This window comes from Podarcis raffonei, chromosome 13, assembly GCF_027172205.1.
Source record: "Podarcis raffonei isolate rPodRaf1 chromosome 13, rPodRaf1.pri, whole genome shotgun sequence".
In the NCBI taxonomy this organism is placed as follows: domain Eukaryota; kingdom Metazoa; phylum Chordata; class Lepidosauria; order Squamata; family Lacertidae; genus Podarcis; species Podarcis raffonei.
The window spans coordinates 9,033,408-9,054,448 of NC_070614.1; the positions used below are offsets into that span (position 1 = coordinate 9,033,408).

Sequence of the window (21,041 nt, forward strand, 5' to 3'; positions counted from 1 at the left end):
TGAAAGTTAAAATTCCTCAATGTCATCAATTTCCCCCCAGCTTTGAGGACACTGATCATCGAAGTTGACATCAAATCCAGTGAGCTGTAGCCAACCAAGTTCTACTCCCGGATAGACCCAGTGAAATTAATCAACCTAAGTTAGTCATGTAAAGTAACTTCAGTGGGTCTACTCTGAGTAGGACTAGCACTGGCTAAAACCCAACCAATATGCCAATGCCATATTCCAACATTATATTCCTTATCTTCCAAAATGTTAAAATAAACTGACAGAGAAAATCCAGGAAAGGATACAAGCACAATAATATGTTAATAGCAAGAAAGCCTCATATGCATATCAATATTATGCTATTAACCAGGTTACAATGTATTTGACATCGTTAGTACAGTATTGCAACAAAGTATTTTAAGATTAGCCGTTTGATATAAAAGTGTTTATGACAGAAGATGCCTGCAACATGATTCCAAGTGGACCTTGGAATCAAAGTGCTGTTAAGATGCATGCTCATGTACACAGCGTTGTTTAAAAAGGACACTGCAAAAAATACACTTTTGAACTTCAATTGCTATAAAATATTTGCAATTCAGCAAATATTTCTGAACACTGGGTGTTCATATTGCCCCCTTCATAATGAACTCAGCAATCTTATTAACAAATGGAAAAGTATTTCAGGTATTTTAATTCAGTATCTAACGTTACAAGACACATTTCTCTCCATCAATTATCAATCTGAGCAGTCACACAGCTCCCCTTTGGCATGAAAGGGGCCAAAACAGTTGCAAAATTTGAAAGTGTAAGAAGAGAGGGCTAATACACTTGCAAGTCTACACAGTATCCTTTTAAAAACCGATTAATGGTGTTGTGAGTCAGTTAATGCTTAGAACTATGGCTAAAGACACACCATGCTAATATAAATTCAGGTTGCTTTACCTTCAGAATCATCTGTAAAGGCAGACAAGAAGAGAGAAAGATTCAAAACTGAAGCAGATTTCAATTTAGTACTGCACAAAAGATCGGTTAATGGCATAAAATTGACTTCAAAAGTAAGAACTACAGATCAATGCTCACTTACAGTGGTTACTTGATTAGTTTAACTCAGGCACCCCTAAACAAATGTAGTTAAAAACATCCTCTGGAGGCCCAGCAAAGATTCCACAATCTTGTCCTCCCAAAACCTTGATCGCTACGCTGATGTTTCTACACTCTCTAAAGAAACAGGTGTGTCCCTGTTCTCCCCGCCTCCTATGGGATGCCGTGGTTTGGCCAACTGTCATCAAAGCATATTCGCCATCAAGAATGAGGAGACAGCCCTCTTGATAGCGAATATGCTGGCATAGCCCTCTCCAAAATTGGCCTAACTGGGGGCAACTGCCACTTGTTTCTTCCCTCTCTGCAATGCCTGTAAAAGTTATCATTCCAATCTGGGTAGTATATAACTGTAACGTAACTGAATCCACTTGTTTGCCTATGTCCCTTCTTTCTTTTATTGTCCTGTAAGGCATTCTGGTGGTTCAAATTCAATTTTAAGCATTTAACAAATAAAGTATCATCTGCTCACAGAATATATAAAGTATCCTCAACATTCCTTCCTCGATTTGCATTTCAGAACCTATTAGCTAAAAATTCAGAAAATTACTTATGAAGAATCAATACCAGAACCAGCAAGATATACTCATGCAAGTAAATATTTTGGCACATTCAAATATGTCTATACAGTGCGAGGCCGAATTGAAAATTCTGTTAATGCACATTCCATTATTCAACATAAAATGAAATATTCTAGAAAACTACCTGCAAGCATTTCTATCTTGAATTCACGTAAAAAGTAAGAAGCTCTGTGCAGCTATTTTCATCATAATTTTCTTCCTTTTACTTTGTAAACATTGTACAGCTTCTCAAAAACCTAGCTGACCTCCAACTCATCAGGAAAAGCATTAAAAGTCCTGCAAGAACTTGTGATCCTCCAGAGTTGCTCCTCCTGCCCAAGTCAGCCCATAAACCAGGCATAGGCAAACTCTGGCCTTCCAGATGCTTAGGACTACAATTCCCATCATCCCTAGCTAACAGGACCAGTGGTCAGAGATGATGGGAATTGTAGTCCCAAACATCTGGGGGGCCAGTTTGCCTATGCCTGCCATAAACTGCTGTACTTGTACACATTTGGATGATCAGCAGGGACATGAAAAATATTTGGTGGTGTGTAACCTGGCATCTGTAAGGGACGCGGGTGGTGCTGTGGTCTAAACCACTGAGCCTCTGGGGCTTGCCGATCAGAAGGTCGGCGGTTTGAATCCCCACAACGGAGTGAGCTCCCGTTGCTCAGTCCCAGCTCCTGCCAACCTAGCAATTCGAAAGTACATCGAAGTGCAAGTAGATAAATAGGTACCACTCTGGTGGGAAGGTAAATGGCGTTTCCATGCGCTGCTCTGGTTCGCCAGAAGCAGCTTAAGTCATGCTGGCCACATGACCTGGAAGCTGTACGCCGGCTCCCTCGGCCAATAAAGCGAGATGAGCACCACAACCCCAGAGTCATCCGTGACTGGACCTAACGGTCAGGGGTACCTTTACCTTACATCCAAATAAATTTTGGAGCGAGATGAGCGCGCAACCCCAGAGTCGTCTGCGACTGGACTTAACTGTCAGGGGTCCTTTACCTTTACCTTTTTTACCTGACACCTAGTACAGGTCTTAGGAAGTACAGTAGTTCTCAGTGCGTTAGCAGCACTAAGAACATGACCAAAGGCTCTGAACGGTAGATAGGGACAAGGTACAAAAGAGTGTGTGGCCACATTTGGCCCTGTCACATGTTAATACAATCCCTAGATCTTAGCAAACTGTGAGAGGAAGCAGTAGCACTTGCAACTCCTTTTTTCCCACTTCGTTAGTGGAGAAACTCATAATCTCATTCATAAGGAGCCAACATTTGGATCTCAGGAATATGACCTTGGGAGAGATCTGCAAACTCTACTCCACAATTACAAGCAAAAAAACTCCTGTGGTTCAAGTCACTTGTTTCCTTCTGTCTTCCTCTTATTTGTGTAACCTATGAAGGGCTCTCATTTCCTTTTGAGAAAAGTCCTTCACTGACTTCTGAAATGATCAGGTCAGCTACATCTGTGTCCTTCTGTCTGAAGATCAGTAACTTTACAGTGCTCCACAGAGTGTTGCTACAAATCCAACAGCTGCAACCAAGCAGCTGCTGGTTTTACCATACGGATGGAAAGAGCATTCATTGTCCTGCTTACTTCAAGTATTCAGAAAGTGGGCATATGTGTTCTGACAAGTTTACTGAGCCCTAGATAACCCAAAAATGGGGCATGCTTATTCATCTAGTTGTTAAGAAGCTAATATAAAAAAGCAAGTGTATACCTTGTTCTTCCTCTTCCAAATCATTCGAAATGATATTGTAGAGCGTATCCAAAGCATAGCCAATTATTTCGGAATCTGAACTGTGAATACAAGCACAATCTCTCACTGAATGAAAAGCACTAACATTCCAAAAAATAAAATCATCCACGCAAATAGTAAAAGTGGCCTAATTAGCAGCAGCAAAATAAAAGGCTGTAGCATTGATGTAAGGCTGCAAAGATCCAAATATGGTATCTCTTATGGGGCTGTGACTGTCTTATTCAGGGGTCAGCAACCTTTTTCAGCCATAGGCCAGTCCACCATCCCTCAGACCATGTGGTGGGCCAGACTATATTTTGAAAAAAATAATAATAAACGAATTCCTAAGCATTTTAAATAAAAGCACACATTCTACTCATGTAAAAACACCAGGCAGGCCCCACAAATAACCCAGAGATGCTTTTAAAATAAAAGGACACATTCTACTCATGTAAAAACACGCTGATTCCTGGACTGTTCGTGGGCCGAACTGAGAAGGCGATTGGGCCGCATCCGGCCCCCAGGCCTTAGCTTGCCTACTCCGGTCTTATTAGCCATTATTGCTCTTCATCTTTCCAAATACAAAACTGATATTTTTAAAAGCTTTATGGACTTGCTGAGGTTAACTGAAAACAAATTGATGTTTTGGATTTTGGTAAATGCGTTCTATTTAAAAACCCGTGCAATTTCATCATTTTCACATTAATTTGAATTCAACTGCAGCTCATGCTACACGACAGAAAAAGTGACTAATGCGGAACAGTTGCTTGGATACTTTTAGATTTTCCGTAAGATGCTTACCGATCTGTCTGGAGAACATGGATAAGATGAGGCATAGCTTGAACCCCCACTTCCAGGCGATATTTCTGTGAAATTGAAGAACAGAAGTAACAACTAAAAGAAAATTACAGAACTCTCAAATTGCCACCAAGTACTATTAGGTGTCATACACAATTGAAATGTCATGTAAGGGACAAAGCATACATACCTTTGAAAGAGATTTTAGTGCACGTACAGCATCCCTGCGATCATCAAGTAAGGTTGAAGATGCTACTCTATCACATAATTTCTGAATCTATAAGAGAAATAAAATGTAAGTATTTCAAAAAGTTCTCTGTTGCTTGTAAACATCTCCTCCTCACTTCATCTTTGATCTGTTCCACCGCTGAAACTTTACCGGAGTTGAAGCTCAAACTGTTCCATCAGCCTCATGCAAAAGCAAGTATCAAGGTCAGACCGTGGTCAGTTTCAGGCAGGAGTCCTTCTCAGCCTTTCCTGGAGATGCCAAAGTCTGACTCCTGGAACTTTCTGTATCCATAACATCTGCCCTACCACTGTGCTACAACCCTTCCCCACCACCACAGGGTGGCATTCAACTAAGTTGAACTGAGAGCTGACCAACTGAATGCATGACCATGCCTAAGTTAGACCCATTAATTTCTGAGTAAAACTTAGCTGATTACTACCAGTAGACTCTGGAAAAAAGGAGCAAACCTAGAATTATAGTTAGGAATGCTTAACCCACATGCGTGAGATGTGGGTAGCACTGTGGTCTAAACCACAGAGCCTAGGGCTTGCCGACCAGAAGGTTGGCGGTTCGAATCCCCGTGACGGGGTGCGCTCCCATTGTTTGGTCCCAGCTCCTGCCCACCTAGCAGTTTGAAAGCACGTCAAAAGTGCAATTAGATAATAAATAGGTACTGCTCCAGCAGGAAGGTAAACGGCGCTTCCGTACGCTGCTCTGGTTCGCCAGAAGCGGCTTATGTCATGCTGGCCACATGACCTGGAAGCAGGTCATGTGGCCAGCATGTATGCAAACAAACGCCAGCTCCCTCGGCCTATAGAGCGAGATGAGCACGCAACCCCAGAGTCGTCCGCGACTTGTCCTAACGGTCAGGGGTACCTTTACCTTTACCTTACATCCAAATAATTTTTTAAAATAATGAATTCTGAACTTGCGCGTGCCAAGACTCACTTGTTTTGTTAAAGCATCAACTACTCAACAGCATGTGCCAAATGAAAAGATGATGCAGATCAAGAACCAAGGAAGACTACAAGTTTTTTATTTTAAAGATATTAGAAGCATATATTTCTACAAAGTATTTTCACTCCCTCAGGTGCTTTCCTGTTATGCTTATTAATAATATAGCTTAATCACCCAAGTTATGCCCATGTGTGTGTATGTAAAGGTACCCCTGACCATTAGGTCCAGTCGTGACCGACTCTGGGGTTGCAGCGCTCATCTCGCTTTATTGGCCGAGGGAGCCGGTGTACAGCTTCCGGGTCATGTGGCCAGCATGACGAAGCCGCTTCTGGCGAACCAGAGCAGCGCATGGAAACGACGTTTACCTTCCTGCCGGAGCGATAACTATTTATCTACTGGCACTGGTGTGCTTTCGAACTGCTAGGTGGGCAGGAGCAGGGACTGAGCAACGGGAGCTCACCCCGTTGCAGGGATTCGAACCGCCGACAAGAGGCTCAGTGGTTTAGACCACAGCGCCACCCGCGTTCCTGTGTGTGTATGTATGTATGTGCATATACACAGTACACACCAACGTCTCAAATAGTTGATTTTTCAGTGAAACAAGTTAAGACCTACACCCACACACTCTATTAATTGCAGACAATAGGTTTTTGTTTAGTACTCAACATGAAAATGCATATAATCTCTCAAAAGTTTTTAGCACAGCAAGCAGTGGCTACTTTCCTGGCAGCATATCTGAGAAACAAAGTGATACATACTGGGAATACTCAGAAAATGCAGGGAGTTGTTTCTCCTTTGACTCTTCAGTGCGATCAAAGGCCACAAAACATCATCTTTTATTGCAGCCTCTGCACTGAGATAACTTTCATATAGCTCTGAATGGGAAGGAGATTCCTGCAGTTGAGAAATACTCACCTGGTCTGAAACATGGTGAAGAACCAAACAAGCTAAGATGCTCTTGGGCAACGAAAATTTTGTGGCCCTACTGTAATAACTTTGCCTCCTTTGCAAGTATGGAAACCACACTGTTGTTAAACAACTGGGAATCAGAAATCTTTCACAAATCATCCAACAACAGGGTTGCCATATTTCAAAAAGTAAAAACCAGGACACCCAAAAGTTGTTGAGCTTTGAATTGTTCAGCTTTTTTTAAGGAAAATCTGAAAGTTATTGACTTTTTTTATAGACAACCCCCCCCCCAATTTTTGATTTTACTTCTTGGGGAGTTATTGGTATCATATTTGATGTCCATATGAAATGTGCTGGGTGTGCATCATACACAGAATCACAGGTTACTAAACCCTCATTTATAGTGTGACATAAATCCAAACTCCCACACACAAGTTACACAACAATGTGCAAGAAGTCAGTCTGGTAAATTATTTTGTATTCAAGTTATGTCACTACTGGGGACAAAGGAGACAGGAAAGAGTGGTAATAGTGTTTTGGGTAATATATAATCACACAAATGTAGAAAGCATTTTAGCAGACTAGCGTAGAGCTAGCAAAGATGTAGCTACCAAAAGTCTCTCTTATTAAATGGAAAGGCCTGGTAAAGTATACGGACCACAAATATACTCACACCAACTAAGTGGACATGACAGTGGGTGGGGCAAGAAGTTTGAAAAAGCAGATGAGGTCAAACAGCGGTTCGTAAATGGCAAAGTGACATTATTTAATTTGCATACTCCCTTCCACCCGAAGATCGCAGGCTGGCTCACAGCATAAAAACACAAGAACACATGAAAAAGAACAAGAACAAACTAATAACCACTCCCCCAACACGTCTAAAAGGATGTAAGGTCCGTATAGTTAAAGCTATGGTTTTCCCAGTCATGATGTATGGAAGTGAGAGCTGGACCATAAAGAAGGCTGATCGCCGAAGAATTGATGCTTTTGAATTCTGGTGCTGGAGGAGACTCTTGAGAGTCCCATGGACTGCAAGAAGATCAAACCTATCCATTCTGAAGGAAATCAGCCCTGAGTGCTCACTGGAAGGACAGATCCTGAAGCTGAGGCTCCAATACTTTGGCCACCTCATGAGAAGAGAAGACTCCCTGGAAAAGACCCTGATGTTGGGAAAGATGGAGGGCGCAAGGAGAAGGGGACGACAGAGGACGAGATGGTTGGACAGTATTCTCAAATCTACCAGCATGAGTTTGACCAAACTGCGAGAGGCAGTGGAAGACAGGAGTGCCTGGCGTGCTCTGGTCCAGGGGGTCACGAAGAGCTGGACATGACTAAACGACTAAACAACAACAAGATGTTCATCAGCCCAATATAGAAATAAAATAATAATACCATCGCCGTATATCAAGCCTGCATACCGGCCTTCCCCCGAGAATCACTGTTATTAAAAACCACATTGAAAAGCTTAGGGACAAACGGGCTGTGTACACGCAAGGCCAAAACACGCGTGTTACACGTAACGTGTGAATCAGCCCCGGTGACGTGATGGCGGTGAGGAAGGGCGAGTGGAACAGGGAGCCGGGCGCCCCAAGAGAGGGACTTCGCCGGGGAAGGGCGACCCGGGTCGCCGCCGGGGTGGGACCTAAGCGAACTTCCCCGTCGGAGGACTCACCGTCTCGGCTCCGGAGGGCTGGGGCCCGGAGCTCTGGCCGCCCATGACGCCCCGCAAGAAGTTCATCTTCCCCGGCCGGCCTTCCCCGCCTCGCCAGGCTCGCTAGGCCGCGGCTCCTCTCCTCGGGCCGCGTCAGCTCCCGTCAGCAGCCAACAGCGCCGCCAGTGCGCCTGCGCCAAGACGTGGCACAAAGGTAGCCATCCTACGGAGAGAGACGCCGGAGAGACACCCGGCCTGAACTTCCGGTGTCGGGCACAAAGGTAGCCACCCTAGAGAGAGGAAACTGTAGAGTGACACGCCGCCTCAACTTCCGGCTTCTGTAGACTTCTCTTGTTTTATTTCTTTTCTCCCCCGAGGTTAGGAGTGGAAACTAGCCCATGGAGGGGAAATCCAGGGCTTTTTTTTGTTTTGTTTTTCCAGCGCAGGCTCTGATTTGGGGCAGCCCTCCTCATGCAGAAGGCATGGCTTGGCTTCAGTTATTATTTCACTCCATTAAAAGCGTTTAAAACTGCAACGTTGTTGTTGTTTAGTCGTGTCCGACTCTTGGTGACCCCATGGACCAGAGCATGCCAGGCACTCCTGTCTTCCACTGCCTCGCCCTTCCTCACCGCCCATCACGTCATCGGGTCTGATTCATACGTAACGTGGAACACGCGTGTTTTGGCCTTGTGTGTACGCAGCCTGTTTGTCGCTAGGCTTTTCAATGTGCCAGTTACAGAAAGGTAGCCGTGTTGGTCTGCCATAGTCAAAACAAAAAAATTTTTCCCTTCCAGTAGCACCTTAAAGACCAACTAAGTTAGTTCTTGGTATGAGCTTTCGTGTGCATGCACACTTCTTCAGATATCTTTTCAATGTAGCAGTGATTCTCGGGGGAAGGGCAGTATGCAGGCTTGATATATGGCGATGGTATTATCATTTTATTTCTTTATTGGCCTGATGAACATCTTGTTGTTGTTTAGTTGTTTAGTCGTGTCCGACTCTTCGTGATCCCATGGACCAGAGCACGCCAGGCACTCCTGTCTTCCACTGCCTCTCGCAATTTGGTCAAACTCATGCTGGTAGCCAACAAAGGTCCGTATAGTTAAAGCCATGCTTTTCCCAGTAGTGATGTATGGAAGGGAGAGATGGAGCATAAAGAAGGCTGATCACTGAAGAATTGGTTCTTTTGAATTCTGGTGCTGGAGGAGACTCTTGAGAGTCCCATGGACTGCAAGAAGATCAAACCTCTCCATTCTGAAGGAAATCAGCCCTGAGTGCTCACGGGAAGGACAGATCGTGAAGCTGAGGCTCCAATACTTTGGCCACCTCATGAGAAGAGAAGACTCCCTGGAAAAGACCTTGATGTTGGGAAAGATGGAGGGCCCAAGGAGAAGGGGACGACAGAGGACGAGATGGTTGGACAGTGTTCTCGAAGCTACAAACATGAGTTTGACCAAACTGCGGGAGTCAGTGGAAGACAGGAGGGCCTGGCGTGCTCTGGTCCATGGGGTCACGAAGAGTCGGACACGACTAAACAACAACAATGGTATTTTAAATTGTGTGCGGGGGTAGGTGGCTTATAGGGCTGAAGAGCGGCATGTAGCTATAAAATAAAAAACAATACCGATGATGATGATGTTTCTAAACGCCGCAGCCAATGTGGGGCCCAGGGACTCAGCTATACAGCTGCAAACGAAGCGTTTTGAATGTGTTGTACAGTGCCATATACAATTTGTGGCACTAGACGGCGACTGTGAGCTATAGCAAATTCAATGCCTTTTTCAAAACAATTTTTTTTAAAAAGCATTTTCACAACGTTTGTAACACGCTTGTTAGATTCCACCCAGGTTCCAGACCGGCTCTGACAGGGGCGAGAAGTGTGGTCGATACGGAAACGCTTTCCTTTTCTTGAAAGAAAGAATGTCTTTTTTAAAAAAAAAACATTTTTAAAAATCATTTTTTCAATACAAACAACAACAAAAACCATATACAATAAACCACAATAACACTAATAACACAATAATAAACAATTCAGATATGAGTACTGATATACCTATAACTACACCTTTTTAACAATATTTCCCCAACTCTCCTCCCCCTACTTCCTAGCACTGTCCGCCTTATCACTTAAGTATTCCTTCCAGATTTCTTCATATTTATCCATTCTTAATTTGCGTCGATATGCAATTCGTTCGTAGGTAACTAGTCTGTCCATATTGTCAATCCATGTGCTCAATGGGATCTTTTTGCGGCTCTTCCAATTCATCATGACAAGTTTTTTTGCTTCCAATATGGCACGATACATCCATATATATATATATATATATATATATATATATATATATATATATATATATTGCTTCCAATATGGCACGATACATCCATATATATATATTATATATATATTATATATATATTATATAATATTATATATTATATTATATTATATTATATATATATATATATATATATATATATATATACATATATATAATGTATATAATATATATATATTGACCCCTTGTAATCTCCCGCGTTTCCGGTATATAATTTAGAATTAAATTTAAATTAATTAAATCAATTCAAATTTAAATTAATTTAGAATTAAATTTTGAGTGTCGTCACTCGGCGCGCCCTTCGTCACTCGTCCCGCGACGGCGCTGTAAACAGCGCCCTTTAACCTGGGAAACGCAATTGGGAGGAAGCGGGCGGGCGGGCGGAAACCATAGAGATGAAGCCGCCACTTCCGGCCAAAATTCGAAAAAAGCTACCATTGGCCCTAACAAAAAAAAGAAAGAACAAAACCTGAGTGCGCGTGCGCACGCGCGTGCGCCTTCCGCTCCGGCGGCCTCTGACCCCGCCCACGTCCGGGCCGATCTTCCAGAAGCTGCGCGCGCGCCACCTTCCTCCTCCTAAACTCCTCCTCCCCCACCCCCCCTCCCGCCCGCTCCTCCTTATTAGAAAGCGAGAGCGGACGAGACATCCGGTTCCGCCCCGAATCCGTGCTTGTGAGGGAGGGAGGGAGAAAGAGAGAGACGGACGCGCTGCCCCAGTCGCTCCTCCCCCCGCGCCCTCGGCCGGGAAGCGAACCCCGGACCCTGAGACGGAGAAAGAAGAGCGCCTAGGTAACGGGGGGGAGAGGGCCGGGCCGGGCCGGGCGGGGAAGGCCGGGCTCCCTCCCGCCTTCCCCCGCGAAGGGGGTGTGTGGGGAGGGGGGCAGCGGGGCAGCTTCTCCTCAGAGAATGAGAGCGGGAGGAGGAGGATTGGCGGCTGTCAACAGCCCCGCAGGCCCCTTCCCCGGGCGCCCAGGGGGGTGCGGGGCCGGTGGCTGCGCGACCTTCTTCCCTCCGGCCTCGCCCTGAGGGGGAAATGGGATGAGGAGGTGCCAGGTAGTGGCGGTAATAATAATAATAATAATGATGTGCAATAAGTCCTCTTTTAGGCGCCCACGCAGCTCGCGGCAGCATCTGCAGCAACGAAACCGCTAGCCCGTTTGCAATGCTAAGCAGGGTTCAGACGGGATGGGAGGGGGAGGGAAACGCGTGCTGAGGTTCCCTGCATGGCGGGGGTGGGCTAGATGACCCCCCGGTGGCCCCCTTCCGACTGTTCGGTTCTGTGATTCTATGGCACACAAGCCCGCCTTTGAAAGAGTAAGATTGTGAGTGTGCACGTCACTCTCTTTCTCTCTCTAATGTTCCAGTTACAGAAAGGTAGCAGTGTTGGTCTGCCATAGTCAAAACAAAAATTTTTTTTCCTTCCAGTAGCACCTTAAAGACCAACTAAGTTAGTTCTTCGTATGAGCTCTCGTGTGCATGCACACTTCTTCAGATACAGATGTATCTGAAGAATGTATCTGAAGAAGTTCTTCAGATGTAGCTGAAGAAGTGTGCATGCACACGAAAGCTCATACCAAGAACTAACTTAGTTGGTCTTTAAGGTGCTACTGGAAGGGAAAAAATTTTTTGTTCTCTCTAATGTGTGCATGTACAGTTATGTGTGTCCCCGTATGTGCGCACATACACACACAGCTTCCTTCACTGTGGGCTCAGTGACAACTGCCAAATACTTAGTGCTCATGTGGCACCTTTCAAGTTCCCAGCACACCAGAGTAACATGCTTCCTGGCAAAAACAGCCCTGTAAGGTAGGGGTGGCAGTGCTAGAAGCGTGTGGACCTCCAGGTAATACGAGTGTTAGGAATCATATAATGGTTGGGTTGGAAGAGACCCAAGGATTGCTGAGTTTGTCAACCCCACAATAACAAATTGCTTTAACCTTTTCTTTTACCTTTTGACAGATGTACTTATTTACTATGCATTATAGCTGGTCCTAGACCTGATTTGAAAACAAAGCTCTGTTTGGTTAAAATGATAATAAAAAATAGAATTCCCTTAAGATGTATTATCATAGTTCTGAACACTAGCCTAGCCACCTTAATGTTTACTCCAATGCATTCATATGCAAATACCCTAGAGACAAAAATAGATCTTCCTTCCATTCAGAGAAAAACAGCAGCTTTACTGCATGTATGCATGCTAAAAGATCCATGTAGTTCCTCATCCTGTTTTCCATTGTAGCTAACCAAATGCTAATGGAAAACCCCCAGAGATGAAGTGGAGAGTGTGGGCTACTTTTACTTAAAAAGGTAAAGGTAAAGGTACCCCTGCCCGTACGGGCCAGTCTTGTCAGACTCTTGGGTTGTGCGCTCATCTCACTCTAGAGGCCAGGAGCCGGCGCTGTCCGCAGACACTTCCGGGTCACGTGGCCAGTGTGACATCGCTGCTCTGGCGAGCCTGCACCAGCGCAGCACACGGAACACCGTTTACCTTCCCGCTATAAAGCGGTACCTATTTATCTACTTGCACTTTTAAGGGTGCTTTCGCACTGCTAGGTGGGCAGGAGCTGGGACCGAAAGACGGGAGCTCACCCCGCCGCAGGGATTCGAACCGCCGACCATACGATCGGCAAGTCCTAGGCACTGTGGTTTTACTCACAGAGCCACCCGCGTCCCTTTTACTTAGCAGTCTATAAAGGGCCAGGCTAGGCTGCAAACAGGGTGAAGCTGCAATTGTGCAGAGCCTCTTGTTAGCTCTTCCTATAGGGCATAGGTGCAGGAAATAGGTGAATTAGGCACAAACCCCCATGAGGGATGTGTTTGAATTGGGGGCAAATTCTCCTTTTGCATGTCAGACAACAAGTGGTCATGCCAAAAGATAAGTGGGGAGGGAGAAGCAAGCAAAATTGCAATCCAACCTTCACTCTCCCCTAACAGTTTTCCAACCACTCAGGTACAGCAGGAGGGCATATTATGGGGCACAGCATCCTGACCCAGCAAAGACCTAGAGGGTTGCACCAGGAACCCCAGGTTTCACACACAAGTGGTCCCAAGTTCACAACTTCACTGCCATTTCCCACTAGAAAATTCTGGAAGGACCTAGGATGCCTTGGTGAATGCAGAGTCTTGAGCCATTCAGAGGAAATACCACATCAGTCAATTGTATGACTCCCACGTGACCCAGTTTGCTTTTGAAGCACTCAGTCCCTGCCATATAACCTAGCCACACTATTCCACATGTTCGTATGCATTACAGTGGTGCCTCGCAAGACGAAAAGAATCCGTTCCGCGATTCTCTTCGTCTAGCGGTTTTTTCGTCTTGCGAAGCAACCCCATTAGCGGCTAAGCAGATTAGCGCTATTAGCGGTTTAGCGGCTTAGCGGCTATTAAAGGCTTAGCGGCTTAGCTGCTAAAAGGCTATTAGCGGCTTAGAAAAAGGGGAAAAAAGCGGGGGGGGGGAATGGCGAGACTTGCAAGACGTTTTCGTCTTGCGAAGCAAGCCCATAGGGAAATTTGTCTTGCGAAGCGCATCGCAAACGGAAAATCCTTTCGTCTAGCGGGTTTTCCGTCTTGCGAGGCATTCGTCTTGCGGGGCACCACTGTATTGTCTGGTACTGCTGTTTATTTCCTCTCTATGTCTTGAGGAAAGACATGTCCCCAATTCTTTACCCTAACAACAGACTTACTCATTCCTTCACATGCCCACTGCGTAATTCATCACATCAGAAGTAACCAGGAGGCTTTTCAACTGTTAGGGGTCTCAACCCCCTTACCTGGAATTCAGATGGCCAAAGAAGGAATAAACTACACCAAGACCTGGTGGAAAAGAAATCTTTGAGCCCCTTTCTCTTCATAATTCTATCCTGACACGAGCGCCTGTGAATAAGAATCAGCAGGCGTGGAAAGCAGGGTTCGAAATTAGCAGGGCACCAGGCACATTTTGTGCCTAAAGATACTCCATTTGCGAGCACCGCAAAAGGTCTGGGTTCCATTTTTTTGCACTTGGCTGACACTCAAGGATTACTGAAATGTATGTGCTTTGAAGCCTCAAAGTATATGTTAAGAATAGACAGTACATTAAGGAGTTTAATAATGTAGAGTAGAGTGTTTTGAAAACTGAAGTCTAGTACCAATATTTTATTGTAAACACCAAATTAAACATGTATTTCTTTTTAAAATGGGATATTAACAATGTGTCACTTATGGGAATTGCATATTAGTTCATGCTTATCAAAATAATAAAAAGTGTTGCCGGACCCACCCCTGATGGCAACTAGACATTCTGTTTTGGCACTCACAACCCAGGTCCCACGAGCCATTTGGCTCCTAGCTTTTCTATCCCAGTTTCTAACCCTGGTGGGAAAGGGTCCTCGGCTCCTAAACCCCATCAACACAGAAGTGGCAGCTGTAACAAAGCGGAATGAGATCTGGAAGCAGAAAATATGAACATAGCTGCCAGTCACCTTGTCTCAGCAGGGCTCCTTCACCTTTGCTATGTGGCCAACAGCAAAGGAACAGGTGTATTGCTCCATAGCGCTCCATCTCTGTGTTGGCTAGGGCTTCAACAATACATAGCTGTCTCCCAAGCAGCTTACAAAAAAATACAGGAGCTTAGTAGATCAGGAAAGTCCGCAAAACACAAGGAATAGCACCGGTCACTGCGCTTGCTAACATTGTAGTCCTATTGTGTAGTCTTAGTAGGAACTGTCCTTAGAGGGCTGCCTGTGAGCCAGGAAGAGTTGGGGACATTAATGAGCAATGGTCAGGAATCTGCAACATGTTGTTGTTGTTGTTTAGTCGTTTAGTCGTGTCCGACTCTTCGTGACCCCATGGACCAGAGCACGCCAGGCACCTCTGTCCTCCACTACCTCCCGCAGTTTGGTCAGACTCATGTTTGTGGCTTCGAGAACACTATCCAACCATCTCATCCTCTGTCGCCCCCTTCTCCTTGTGCCCTCCATCTTTCCCAGCATCAGTGTCTTCTCCAGGGAGTCTTCTCTTCTCATGAGGTGGCCAAAGTACTGGAGCCTCAGCTTCACGATCTGTCCTTCCAGTGAGCACTCAGGGCTGATTTCATTAAGAATGGATGCGTTTGATCTTCTTGCAGTCCATGGGACTCTCAAGAGTCTTCTCCAGCACCATAATTCAAAAGCATCAATTCTTCGGCGATCAGCCTTCTTTATGGTCCAGCTCTCACTTCCATACATCACTACTGGGAAAACCATGGCTTTAACTATACGGACCTTTGTTGGCAAGGTGACGTCTCTACTTCTCAAGATGCTGTCTAGGCCTGTCATTGCCCTTCTCCCAAGAAGCAGGCGTCTTTTAATTTCGTGGCTGCTGTCACCATCTGCAGTGATCATGGAGCCCAAGAAAGTAAAATCTCTCACTGCCTCCATTTCTTCCCCTTCTATTTGCCAGGAGGTGATGGGACCAGTGGCCATGATCTTCGTTTTTTTGATGTTGAGCCTCAGACCATATTTTGCGCTCTCCTCTTTCACCCTCATTAAAAGGTTCTTTAATTCCTCCTCACTTTCTGCCATCAAGGTTGTGTCATCTGCATATCTGAGGTTGTTGATATTTCTTCCGGCAATCTTAATTCCAGTTTGGGATTCATCCAGCCCAGCCTTTCGCATGATGTATTCTGCGTATAAATTAAATAAGCAGGGAGACAAAATACAGCCTTGTCGTACACCTTTCCCAATTTTGAACCAATCAGTTGTTCCATATCCAGTTCTAACTGTAGCTTCTTGTCCCACATAGAGATTTCTCAGGAGACAGATGAGGTGATCAGGCACTCCCATTTCTTTAAGAACTTGCCATAGTTTGCTGTGGTCGACACAGTCAAAGGCTTTTGCATAGTCAATGAAGCAGAAGTAGATGTCTTTCTGGAACTCTCTAGCTTTCTCCATAATCCAGCGCATCTTTGCAATTTGGTCTCTGGTTCCTCTGCCTCTTCTAAATCCAGCTTGCACTTCTGGGAGTTCTCGATCCACATACTGTTTGAGCCTTCCTTGTAGAATTTTAAGCATAACCTGCATAAGCATAATCTGCAACATAGGCTCTGGCTAGTCTCAGCTTCATCTAGCCTTTCAGAAGGGAGCTATCACCCAGACAGTACTTGCTCTTTTTCCTGTGGGGAGCTGCAGTGGAGTTCTTTGTGCAGTGTCCACTTTTTTCAGACTGTGATCCTGAAAGGCAAAAGGAATGATGATTGTTTGGGTGGCACTAGCAGTAGTGGCAACACAAAGCTTACCTGCACCTGAGTCTGTGTCACTACCCCACCCCACTAAGTGTGTGTACTTAGATTTGCATAGAGACATCATTACTAGCTTTGGGAGAGGACGGCTTTGTAATGCAAAAAGTTTAACCAAAAAGGTGTTGTCGAGTAAGCATGTTACCTCCCATCCCTTGATTAGTTTTGTGGGGTGCCTTGTCCTTTCCTCCCTTGCTGGGGTAACAGAGCAGCAGTTCCTGTTGCATTGGAGTTCCCATATAATACTATTTAGAGATACCCATAATACTGTTTAGAGGATAAGCTTTTTGTGGAAAGTGCTCTTTCACTTTAGGAACGAGCCAAATCGTTGATTCACCTACTGTCTCCGCCAATTGGCAGGACCTCTCCTGTGTTTAGGAAGGAGCCTCTCCATCACACTCACCATGTTACCAGGAGTTGCCAGGTATTTAACTTGGGACCTAGATATAATAATAATAATAATAATAATAATAATAATAATAATAATAATAATAAAGTGTTGTTGTTGATTAGTCTTTTAGTCGTGTCCGACTCTTCGTGACCCCATGGACCAGAGCACGCCAGGCACTCCTGTCTTCCACTGCCTCCCGCAGTATATTATAATAACAATAGTATATAATAATAGTAATATATTATTATTATTTATACCCCGCCCATCTGACTGGGTCTCCCCAGCCACTCTGGGCAGCTTCCAACCAAATATCAAAAACAAGACAGCGTCAGACATTAAAAAGTTCCCTAAACAGGGTGTCTTTTAAAAGTAAAATAGTTGTTTATTGCCTTGACATCTGGTGGGAGGGTGTTCCACAGGGCAGGTGCCACTACCGAGAAGACCCTCTGCTTGGTTCCCTGTAACCTCACTTCTCACAATGAGGGAACCACCAGAAGGCCCTCAGAGCTGGACCTCAGTGTCCGGGCTGAACAATGGGGGTGGAGATGCTCCTGCAGATATACTGGGCCGAGGCCGTTTAGGGCTTTCAAGGTTAGCACCAACACTTTGAATTGTGCTCGGAAACGAGCCAGTGTAGGTCTTTCAGGACCGGTAGATGTTCTACCACTGAGCTACTGTCCTTGTGTAGCTCCCACCAGCAAGGTGAATCCCAGTGGTACAGGTTTTCCAGAAAATTTTGGACTGGAAAATTTATGTTGCCCTAAGGCATTTGAGTTCTGATTTAGCGCATTTGTTTGACTTACTTTTTATTTTTGTTTATTAAATGTGTGCTGTATTAATTTTACATGCTTATGAACATCTCCGAAGGTTTTCCTATATCCAAAAGTATTAGAATGGAAATTCCCCCCCCCCCCCCGGTGCTCCAAATGTAGTTTGAAATGTTGTATTCAAGCAGATTCAAAACTTCACTTGAAAATTATTTTTATTGGAATATTTGTAAATAATTTAAGGTTTAACAATTCAATAGCGCATACTTTCCTTCTGTGGCAGAGGAGGATGAAGGCACTGCAAATGTTAACATTAGAACTTTTATCATGCCGAAAGAACAAATAAGTGTGCTTCCTACAGTCACCTTATTCCAGAGTATTGTATCTATTCAATTTGATTTGAATTGTATTATGTTACATGACATACCAAATTTAAGGAAGACACTGACAAACTGGTGTGTGTCCAGAGGGGGATGACTAGCTAGAATGGTCAGTCTGGAAATACATGCTGGACAGAAGTAGCTGGGTATGTTTAGCCTGGAAAAAAATAAGATTAAAGGGAGACACAGTGGGGGTCAAGAAGATAGGGCAGCTGTTTGACTTCACCCCCCCCCCGCCCCGGAGGTGCATTTCATTGTCTCTTGAGACAGACAGATGCCAACAACAATTGACTAATTGCATGGGGTGGTGGAGTCAGCAGTGGTTTAGCTTGGGTAGTACATTGGTGCAGGGGGCTTAACATCAAACCCTAAAGCTCTCCAGCCAGCATAAATATAGGCTTGCACCCTTAGCCATCTCTTTGATAAACTGAAAAGCCCCCAACACTTTAGCATTTCTTAGTAGGGTACTTCAACCCTGTCATCTTCCTGGCTGCGCTTTTTTATATCTTTTCCAATTCTGTATCATCTTTTTGTGATGATACAACTGAAATTGTAGATAGTATTCCAAATGCAAGTGCTTTATAGATTTATATAAATGTGATATGATAGCAACTGCTTCATTTTAAATTCCTTTTGTAATAATTCCGAGCACGGTATTTTCCTTTTCCATTACAACCATGCTCTTAGTTAATGATTTTCACAGAGCTGTATGCACTGTGGTCGTAATATACATATTTTTTTTATTAGTCACCACATGTTCAGATCTCATCAATATACAGGTTTTTCCCCTCCAACGTGTATCAGTTTTCACTTAACTTGCATTGAACCTAAGTTTCATTGACTATTCATGCAGTTGGGAGAGATTTTTCAGCTTCTATTAGTTGGCAACCTGAATAATTTGCTGTTCTCTGCAGACTTGGCCATTTTAGTGTTCACGCTTTGTCTACAGATCATTTATGAACAAATTAAATGGTATCAGTATCTTATATAATGATTCATTGTACTTCCCATCATTGAAATAATTTTGTTATTTCAATTCTTTGCTTCCTGTTCTTTAGCAAATTAATGAATCTCTGTTATTTCTTCCATGACTGCTACATTTACACATAAGACTTTGGTGGGGTACTTTGTCGAAAGCTTTTTGGAAGCTAGAGTATATAATCTCTACTGAATCATTCATATCTACATGCTTGTAAAGCCCTAAAAGGCGCTTTATGGGGGTGGAGCTTTCTGGTGGTTCCCTCACTGCGAGAAGCCAAGTTACAGGGAACCAGGCAGAGGGCCTTCTTGGTAGTGGCACCCGCCCTGTGGAATGCCCTCCCATCAAATGTCAAGGAAATAAACAACTATCTGACTTTTAGAAGACATCTGAAGGCAGCCATGTTCAGGGAAGTTTTAAATGTTGGATGTATTGTGCTTTAATTTTTTGATGGCCACCCAGAGTGGTTGGGGCAACCCAGTCAGATTGGCAGTATATACGTATTCAATAATAAATGATTATGATTGTAGAAAATGAAAGGTTGGCAAGGCAGCACAGGACTCCACTTTGCCAAAGCCATGTTGTTTTGCTCCACCTTCCTTCAACTTCAGCCAGTGTGGCCAATGATCGGGGAGTTGTAATGCAGCAACATCTGGAGGACCACAGGTTTCCCCATTCCTAATTTAGAATCTAAATCTGCAGTCCTGGGAATAAGCCCCTTTGAACATGGTGGAACTTACCCTGGAGTAAACATGCATTGGGTCAGAACGTTGGGCATCAAAGTACAGTGGTACCTCGGGTTAAGTATTTAATTTGTTCCAGAGGTCCGTTCTTAACCCGAAACTGTTCTTAACCTGAAGCATCACTTTAGCTAATGGGGCCTCCTGCTGCCGCCGCATCACCGGAGCACCATTTCTGTTCTCATCCTGAAGCGTATGTAACCCGAAGTACCACTGTAGTATATTCCTGAAATAGTGCAAGTCCCACATAGGATGTGCGTCCCATGGACATGTCACGGAGAAGGTGGTCAGAGAGTTGGGAGGGGCCAACCGAAGGCAAGGTTCTAGTGGGTTGAGGACTTGCAGCCCCAGGGAAATTTCCAGTGGATTAGGAGGAGGGGATCCAGATTCAGGAGAAGGGCCTAGTGGCTTGTCAGAGGTGGGCTTCCCAAGCCATACATCACCAGCTGTGGAGGTGGTTTCAGCAGCACCGTACCCTGAAAGTGAAGAGAACTCTCCTGTGAGCTGGCTATGCCATCTCCAAGGATGCGGAGGCAACAGCGCTGGTGCAAGCAGACCATATATGCCCGGTCTCTACAGAGGAGTTCCCATTTGCTTCTCAGTCCCAAGGCTTGGGACGTCAAATGCGCGAATGTGCCTGCTTCAGTCTTCAAACGTAGAGGGCAGGGAGCACGTCAAGTGTAGGATCAAATCTTAGGCCTAGCTATGTATCTTCGTACTCTGGCTTGCTTTCATAGAATCATAGAGTTGGAAGAGACCACAAGGGCCATCGAGTCCAACCCCCTGCCAAGCAGGAAACACCATCAGAGCACTCCTGACATATGGTTGTCAAGCCTCTGCTTAAAGACCTCCAAAGAAGGAGACTCCACCACACTCCTTGGCAGCAAATTCCACTGTCGAACACCTCTTACTGTCAGGAAGTTCTTCCTAATGTTTAGGTGGAATCTTCTTTCTTGTAGTTTGGATCCATTGCTCCGTGTCCGCTTCTCTGGAGCAGCAGAAAACAACCTTTCTCCCTCCTCTATGTGACATCCTTTTATATATTTGAACATGGCTATCATATCACCCCTTAACCTCCTCTTCTCCAGGCTAAACATGCCCAGCTCCCTTAGCCGTTCCTCATAAGGCATCGTTTCCAGGCCTTTGACCATTTTGGTTGCCCTCCTCTGGACACGTTCCAGTTTGTCAGTGTCCTTCTTGAGCTGTGGTGCCCAGAACTGGACACAGTACTCCAGGTGAGGTCTGACCAGAGCAGAATACAGTG

General features: G+C 44.8%; 2 protein-coding genes across 6 annotated transcripts in view; one reads left to right on the forward strand and one right to left on the reverse strand.

Moving 5' to 3' along the window:
• The window catches only part of USO1 (USO1 vesicle transport factor), a 46,858-nt gene extending 38,689 nt beyond the window's left edge, over nucleotides 1–8,169 (reverse strand). The window contains exons 1-5 of one of the 4 annotated variants that reach the window (XM_053363035.1): nucleotides 7,953–8,169; nucleotides 4,376–4,462; nucleotides 4,189–4,253; nucleotides 3,370–3,449; nucleotides 931–942 (exon numbers count right to left, since the gene is read on the reverse strand). In XM_053363035.1, the coding sequence (XP_053219010.1) occupies nucleotides 931–942; nucleotides 3,370–3,449; nucleotides 4,189–4,253; nucleotides 4,376–4,462; nucleotides 7,953–8,018 (310 nt within the window). In that variant the 5' untranslated portion in view covers nucleotides 8,019–8,169. The remainder of the gene's footprint in view (nucleotides 1–930; nucleotides 943–3,369; nucleotides 3,450–4,188; nucleotides 4,254–4,375; nucleotides 4,463–7,952) is intronic. The other 3 variants (XM_053363037.1, XM_053363036.1, XM_053363039.1) reach the window with 3 other exon arrangements.
• Nucleotides 8,170–10,865: 2,696 nt separating this feature from the next.
• The window catches only part of G3BP2 (G3BP stress granule assembly factor 2), a 37,280-nt gene continuing 27,104 nt past the window's right edge, over nucleotides 10,866–21,041 (forward strand). For both annotated transcript variants that reach the window (XM_053363056.1, XM_053363057.1), the window contains exon 1: nucleotides 10,866–11,056. The gene's annotated coding sequence lies outside the window, so the exon portion shown is untranslated. The remainder of the gene's footprint in view (nucleotides 11,057–21,041) is intronic.